The sequence below is a fragment of the Ursus americanus genome, chromosome 12, assembly GCF_024610735.1.
Source record: "Ursus americanus isolate L20-20 chromosome 12, mUrsAme1.1.p, whole genome shotgun sequence".
Classification (NCBI taxonomy): Eukaryota; Metazoa; Chordata; class Mammalia; order Carnivora; family Ursidae; genus Ursus; species Ursus americanus.
The window spans coordinates 51,406,891-51,414,605 of record NC_142138.1 but is presented as its reverse complement, the minus strand read 5'-3'; the positions used below and the strand labels follow the sequence as shown (position 1 = coordinate 51,414,605).

The 7,715-nt window shown below is 47.7% G+C and overlaps 1 protein-coding gene across 2 annotated transcripts; it reads right to left on the bottom strand.

The window, feature by feature from the left end:
- Window positions 1-220: 220 nt before the first annotated feature.
- Window positions 221-5,700, bottom strand: S1PR1 (sphingosine-1-phosphate receptor 1). 2 transcript variants are annotated; one of them, XM_045801652.2, is made up of 3 exons: window positions 5,185-5,700; window positions 4,540-4,764; window positions 221-2,917 (listed from the first exon to the last, which is right to left on the bottom strand). In XM_045801652.2, exon 3 carries the CDS (start codon window positions 2,754-2,756, stop codon window positions 1,608-1,610), a length of 1,149 nt encoding a protein of 382 aa, XP_045657608.1. In that variant the 5' UTR covers window positions 2,757-2,917; window positions 4,540-4,764; window positions 5,185-5,700; the 3' UTR covers window positions 221-1,607. The 2 variants fall into 2 exon arrangements, with proteins under 2 accessions (XP_045657608.1, XP_087722263.1); XM_087866137.1 differs by lacking the exons at window positions 4,540-4,764; window positions 5,185-5,700 and adding an exon at window positions 3,139-3,655.
- Between the last annotated feature and the right edge of the window lie 2,015 nt (window positions 5,701-7,715).

The following is a 7,715-nucleotide window of genomic DNA, read 5'->3' as shown; positions in this document are numbered from 1 at the left end:
CATCGCATTTTTTACTACTCTTCAATGTTAACTTATTGAAGTTTCTCTTCCTGAAAAAGATAGAGTGGTTTTGAACAAACCACATTTTTTTCACACCCTGGTTTATCAAGGTAAAATCCTTTGAAGAGTAATAGAAATTTGCCCATAACTTTGATTCTAAAGAGCCACATAGTCGAATAGAATCTTAATAATTATTTTTTAAAAATAATTCACAGAGGAATATTTAAAAAAATCAGTTTATTAATGTTTAAACGTTGATAAAGCTATGTGCAAAATGATCCACAAAAGTCAGAAACCTATTAAATACTATTTTTTAGAAGACATTTCTCAGTTTAATTGCACTGAAAACCATACTAAAAAGACAGCAATATATCTTTATTTTTTGTAACATTTATACACATCTTTAACTGACTATTTAATGAACAGCTGTATTGAAAAACTTCTGGTATTCCCTATCAGTTAAAGTAATGCTTTAATGGCACAAGAGGGTTGTATTTTCTTAGGAAATATACGTTCAACGGTGTTAACACAAGTTAGAAAAATCCAATAAAATGCTGAAACAAATACATTCAAAAATCACGGAAAAGTACTTTTAACATAACAAAATAACCATCCTGTTGGTTGAACTAATTCACACAACACTCTGAAATAAACATCAACAAAAGTGCCAAAGACAGATGTATTTGTTAGATTCATTAAGAAATCTCTCTTGGTTTACAGTCACCCCACCCCCCAGTCAGTTTTCACCTCGTTTTGCTAGTTTGTTTCTCCTATGACACAAAGGATCCTGCCTGATACCATTAAGATAAATTGGACTTCCTTATGCAGATTTCAGCCACAACGGGTAACAATGCTGTAACATATTTCCTTGTAAAGTTGTTAGAAGAAAAAAAAAAAAACAAAAACAAAGTGACTTTAACCAAATTCCAAAAAACTGATCCAGCTTACATGGAAACTTTGGCCTCAGCAAACAAAACTGCTTTACATCTCCAAACCATCTCCACTCCTCACAGTTTACCTCCTGGACACAGCCTACCTGCTACAGACCATCAAGAAATGGACCACGCCACAACCCCAGCTCTGATGAAGGCCCGGTAGTTGGAATATAAAGTAACAGAATTTTGAGGAGGGGTGTGAAGGGGAAGGGAGAGTGGGATATGCAGAGCATACCCAGAGAAGCAGAAGTGCACACAATCACTGGGGCTGGAAACTCAGGTGAAAGAAAACATCTCCTCAAAGCTCCCGACACACGCTTTCACACTGGGACGTTAGTCTGTCTTCCAGGAGGGGCCAAATGAACCCTTCAGGAGCTTGACGATGCTAGACCTTTGGCTCAGTGCAAAATCAAAGCTCCAGGGCGGGAGGGTGGGTAGGAAATAGATTCCAGGCGACGACCTGATCTCCACCCTTCCCAGTGCATTGTTCACAGGAACTAACCCACCAACACCCCGGCACCACCAGGCTGCTCTTACTCTGCCCGCCCTCCCTCTGGCTCCCAGCAGCAGCTCCTGGCAGCAGTCGAGACACAGATTTTTTTTTTTTTTTCCAAACACTGGGTGGTGGGTGACCACGCAAGAACTCTCCCCGTGGGTCGGTAGCGCTCAGTCTTAGGAAGAAGAGTTGACATTTCCAGAGGACATAATCGTCTCTGGGTTGTCCCCATCGTCCTTCTGCGGGTGGGAGGAGTTGTCCGACTTACTGCGGCTGAATTCCATGCCTGCGATGATGGGTCGCTTGAATTTGCCCGCGGAGTCCCCGCTGGGGCACTTGCAGCAGGACAGGATCCGGATGAAGGCTCGGCGCATCTCCTTGTTGGTCAGAGTATAAATGATGGGGTTTGTGCCGGAGTTGAGCACTGCCAGCACCAGGAAGTACTCCGCTCTGAAGAGGATGTCGCAGGTCTTCACCTTGCAGCCCACGTCCAGCAGGAGCAGGATGAAAAGGGGCGCCCAGCAGGCGATGAAGACGCTCAGGACGATAATCACGGTCTTGAGCAGCGCCAGCGACTTCTCGGAGCTGCGGCTGGCCTTAGAAATGTTCTTGCGGAAGGTCAGACGGCGGCTCCGAGTCCTGACCAAGGAGTAGATCCGGCAGTAGAGGATGACGATGGCGAGCAGGAGCAGCGTGAAGACAGTGGTGCAGAAGAGGATATAGTGCTTGTGGTAGAGCGGCAGGACCGTGGAGCAGTTGTACAGCGTGCTGATGCAGTTCCAGCCCATGATGGGCAGGCCACCCAGGATGAGGGAGATGACCCAACAGGCACTGATCAGCAGGAAGGAGCGGAAGCTGTTGCTCCCGTTGTGGAGTTTCATTTTCAGCATTGTGATATAGCGTTCGATGGCGATGGCTAGGAGGCTGAACACGGAGGCAGACAAGGCCACAAACATACTCCCTTCCCGCAGAAACCACTGGGCGGGGGTGAGCTTGTAGGTGGTGGCGCCAGACAAGAGCAGGTTGGCTGTGTAAGCCACCCCTGCCAACAGGTCTGAGAGGGCCAGGTTGCCAATAAAATAGTACATAGGTCGGTGGAACTTCTTGGTTTTCCAAATGGTCAGCAAGACAAAGATGTTCTCTAGGATGATAAAACAGCAGATGAGAATGAACACCACCGAGCTCAGTTTAATGCCATTCTCCTTGTCCGCGCTGATATTCAGCTTTCCTGTATAGTTATAATGCCGGACGATGATGTCATAGTTGACATAGTCGGAGACAGGACTGCGGAGGGCCTTCACCAGCGGGATGCTGGTAGACCCCATGGTGCGCCGCAGTCTCCAGGAATCCTTGGGTGGCGCTTCTCCAGATGAACGCTAGAGGGCGAGGGCGAGGCCGAGCGAGCCTTCGCTTGCTGCGGGGGTTCCCTCTGATCCAGGCTTTTGTGTCGCTTTTCCTTGGTCGGAGAGGGCCTCGGAAACCGCAGCTTTAAACAAGTCACAAAGAGGAGAGAGTCAGAGAAAAAGCCACAGCACACTGGCATAATTCATTCTAGCTAAGGCATTGCTCCAGTTTTGTCGTGGATTTGTTTTAAGGAAACTTGGAGAAAGCGCAGAGTGGGATTTTTTAAAAAAATCAAATTCGCATTTCTTATCCAAAAAGGGGGAGGGGGGAAGGAGAGGTAAGGGAGAAAAAACAAAAATTTACCCAAACTGAAAACTCCAACTCCACAAGAGGCACATCCTGTGTCACATCCAAATGGAAATGGGAAAACTAGAGAAGCTAGCCCCATTTACAACCTCTCCTGCCCTCTCCTCCCCCACCTCCAACCCCCTCCAGGCTTCCAGCTTGGAGGTTCTCTGAAGCGTTGGTCCGCTCACCAGTGGGTTCACCACCAGCTCTTGGTATCTCCTCGGAAGAGACCCAACCGCTAATATGAGGGTGGAGACGTACACCACCTCTGCCTGCCACCACCACCCAGCTAAAAGAGCTGAGAACCACCCCCTAATTGCCTTGCAAGACATTAGATTTGCACGAAAATCATTTGACAGAGTAAGCCATTCTTTGGGCTCTATTAATAACTCTCTAGGAACAGGTGTGCTCAGGGTCCGAGGGGTGTGGGTAGCCAAGCCCTCCCTGGCCTTGCGGTAAACAGGAAAGCTTGCTTCTGTGAAGCAACTGCCTTTTCTTAATTTCTTCTTCTAGTTTTTTTTTTTTCTTTCTTTCTTGTAATCCAGTGCAGGAAAATATAAAGGTATTCAGTGAAAATCACTCATAAGAGATTGCAATAAATCCCAAGCATTGAGTACTACATTCATTGATTGTATAAGGAGTACGTTTAGTTACTGTGGGTTTGGCCAAAACACACACAGGCACACACACAAGAGAGAAGTTACACTACTGATGATAACGGTACATGCCACTACATTCCTAATTCCAAGTTCAAGGCTTCTGTCCAGAAACATAAATATACGTCTGGTGCACTGGTGAACTAGAGCCGGCCGTTTCGTTTACTGCCCTCCCCCAACATGTTGCCTCCTCTCTTAGAACTAGAAAGTGTGGAGGGAATGAAACATGGCACTGGTTAGCAGAAGTCTACTTGTAACGTTTCAGATAACGCAGCAATGTGAAAGAAGTGGAGTAATAGAGACAGCGCTCCCGGGACAGTAGAGGCTGCTCGCGCCCAGAAGCTTCGCTTTTCTCCCATCTGATTCCGCACGCTGCTCGCCCCGCAGTGCAAGTTTAAGCCCTTACCCCCCACCTCCCATATTCTTTGTCTGTAGAATTTCCAAATATAAGCGCCTTCCCTCCCTCTGCGACCAGCCGCAATTTCCACTATCCCCCACCCCTGGTCGGGTTTACAATTGGACTTAACCCTTTTCCAAACTTCATAAATCAGAAGTGCCCCGAGAACAATCCGATCGGGTTGGGCTCCTTAGCAGCCCAGGGACGAATGTTTCCAGCGCCCAGAGATGAATGTTTTAAAAGTTTGTTTTGTTTTGTTTTTGCTTCGTTCCGGTTTAAAAATTAGTTTCTAACACTGAAGACCTTCTGTAGCCGGGGTCCCCCGCGCCCCCAGCCCGCGCTGGCAAGGCGCGCATCCCCTACCTCGCTCAGGCAGGACGAAGTTGCGTTGGGAGAGCTCCGGGTCTCCACTGCGCGCTCGGCATCTTGCTGCTGCCCCGGACTGACTGCGACGCTCTCCAAACTTACTGGAGTCGGGGTCCCCTCCCTCCGCAGCCGCACACTCCAATGACCAGCCCCGTTCGCCGCGGCCCGCGCCGGCCCGCTAGCTGAAGTCGCCGAGCGCCCCGCTGAGGCTGGGTGGCTTCTCTAGGAAGAAGCGGGGAGGGGTTAATATCTCAACCCCCACGCCCTCCGACAGCGGCTGGGGGCCTCCGGATCTCGGCTGCTGAGACTCACTGTCCAGGAAAGATCTGGGGCAGAAGCGCGCGCGCGCGCGCACACACACACACACACACACACACACACACACACACACACACTCCTCCCCCCACAGGCAACCGAAAAAAAAAAAAAAGAAAAGAAAAGAAAAAGAAAGACAACAGAGAAGGGACAGAGGCGGTACCCCCTGGATTCTGATGCATAAATCACGGCCCTCGCGCTGCTGTCCGCCACTCCCAGAGACCATTCTCCCGAGTGTTACAAAAGAGAGGAGGTGGGGAGCCTTCGGAAACTTTTCTCCTGAAAAGTCTTAGGGGGCAGAGGACAGCCCGGCGTCTCGCAGCGCACCTCTCTGGTCCCCTACTCGCTGGATCCGAGTCCGGAGACTTTGGCGGGGCGCCCCCGGGGCCGCTTCTGCGCAGGCAGAGAAAACAGGGGCCAAGACCCCGAGAGTCCCGGACGCTCTCTGGGGGAGGAGAAGCTGGCAAGGGGCTGCAAGAGACACGGAGGAGATATGCAGCAGCCTAGAAGGGAGAATGGCCTCGGAGGTTCCTTTACTTCTCCCCACCCCCATCCCGCTACCGCCCTGAAACTTGCGGTCTGAGGGGCAGAAAGTGGCTTTCCCGGGACGCGCGGTGAGAAGGGCCAGCGCCTGGCGAGACGTTGGGTGGGGGTTTCCCTCATTCAACTGGGCGCAAAGTCAGACCGTGTGTCCCAGATTCTGACCAGTGGGAGACCTTTGGGGAGATGGCAGATGCTGGGGCCTGAGAGATTTAAAAAGCTTGGGCAGCTCCAGAACTTCCAGCAGGGAAGAGCCGCTGGGCCCAGCCAGCCTAGTCTGAGGCCGGTGCCCTTCTCTCCCTTTCTACTCGGGAGAACTCGGAGGCCCACAAACCTCAATGCTGCCAACACGCCCACTCTTTTCTTTCGCTTAGATGCTACTTCAGAAGGTGAGACTGGAGGCGGCCTTGGTCAGCTCCGCCTAAATGACAAGCTCGGAGCACTTCTGCCCTGCCCTGCTGCGACACGGAAGATTCTACCCAGCCCCTGGTCGCACTGGCTTCCCATCCTGGCAGATGTGAACGCAAAACTTCTCCGTGTGCAGTTTCAATTGACTGACACACCCTGTACCTGAATGACTCAGAAGGAAGCAAAATGAATAAACAGACCCCTGGCTTCTGGGATCTTATGAGTTTGCAAAAGAAGAAATTAAACGACAGTTAAAATCAAGTTCACAGCTGCCTGAAAGTCTTCATCAACCGAGTTGCACCCAGCACATAGCCACAAATTCAACAGTACATGCGTACAACCTAGAAACTAAGATAACGGTCCTCTAGACTCTGGAATAGACTCTGATTGGGTGTGAAGACTTACTTAAAAGAAGACACATGTTGAGTCTACCCTGCACAACATAAAGTGGGGATTTGGCAAAATCCACCCCATCCACTAATTTATGAGTTCTTTAAGGGAAAGGAATTGAAATGAATTGCACACCCAAACTCTATCTATCATGATAGATTATCTAATTTAGGCAAGCATTTTGGTCATTTTATTGATGAGAGAAATGTCACTCAGCTTAACCCACTAGATGCCCCAGCTACTACGTGGAACCCAGCTGGGTTCCACAACTTAATGCCATGTCTCCCAGAGGTCATGTCTCCCAGCTCACCTTCAGTCAATAAACAGTTAAGGAACTGAAAGGGTATGTTCCCCAAAGGGAAGCAAACCTCTGGCTTTAAAATGTTTAACTTGTACAAATTTCTTGACTATTTATATGTATAAAATGTATACAAATACATGCTAATGAATGTCCTTTCAAAACCACTTATTTTCTGACTATGCAAGTCTTTAAAGACTTTAAAATTTTTTAAATTTTATATTAATTTTTTTAAAGATTTTATTTATTTATTTGACAGAGAGAGAGGCAGAGAGAGAGGGAACACAAGCACGGGGAGTGGGAGAGGGAGAAGCAGGCTTCCCGCTGAGCATGGAGCCTGATGTGGGGCTCGATGCAAGGGTCGATCCCAGAACGCTGGAATCGTGACCTGAGCCAAAGGCAGACACTTAACGACTGAGCCATCCAGGCACCCCAAGACCTTTTTTAAAGAGTGTATTATTTTTAGATTGATTTGAGAGAGAGAGAGAGAGAGAGAACACAGTACATTTGTTACATTTGATGGGTCTATGCTGACACATCATTTTCATCCATAGTCCATAGTTTATGTTATGGCTGACTCTTGGTGTTATACATTCTATGGTTTTGGACAAATGTATAATGATATGTATCCACGATTATGGTATCATGCAGAATATTTTTACTGCCCTAAAAAATCCTCTGTGTTCCAGTTATGCCTCCCCTCCCCTATGAATGTCTTTTTTAAAACCACTGACTTCCTGACTATATGTTTCCTGACAAAGTGTATACAAATGTATAGTAATGAACATATTTTTAAAAGTTCTCATTATCTACCTGTCAAATCTAACGTAAGGTTGTACATTTGGGTAGCAGATTCCAAGTATTACACATATTAACTCAAATAATCCTTCCAGTGACCCTACAAATTAGGAATGATTATTACCCTAATTTTACAAACAAGGAAACTGAGTCCCTGGCATATTAAGTAACTTGGTTAACGTGGGCTGTGACCATAGATTGGCTGTAGCCTCTTAACCACGAGTCCAAACCACCACAATAAACCTCAAACATGTCAAAGAATTACGTGTGGAAAATCAGTCTTTTTCTTGTGAATACTGCTGCTGAGGACAACATTCATTCAGTGGTATTAATCCAGTGTTTTAAAAAGCCCAAATACTTTGCAGGTGATTACTTAGAAAAATTCATCCTTAGTACACACCTATAAGACGGAAAATGCAGATGA

Coding starts and splice junctions, on each gene's coding strand:
- S1PR1 (XM_045801652.2), bottom strand. CDS start 2,756: ATGGGGTCTACCAGCATCCCGCTGGTGAAGGCCCTCCGCAGTCCTGTC.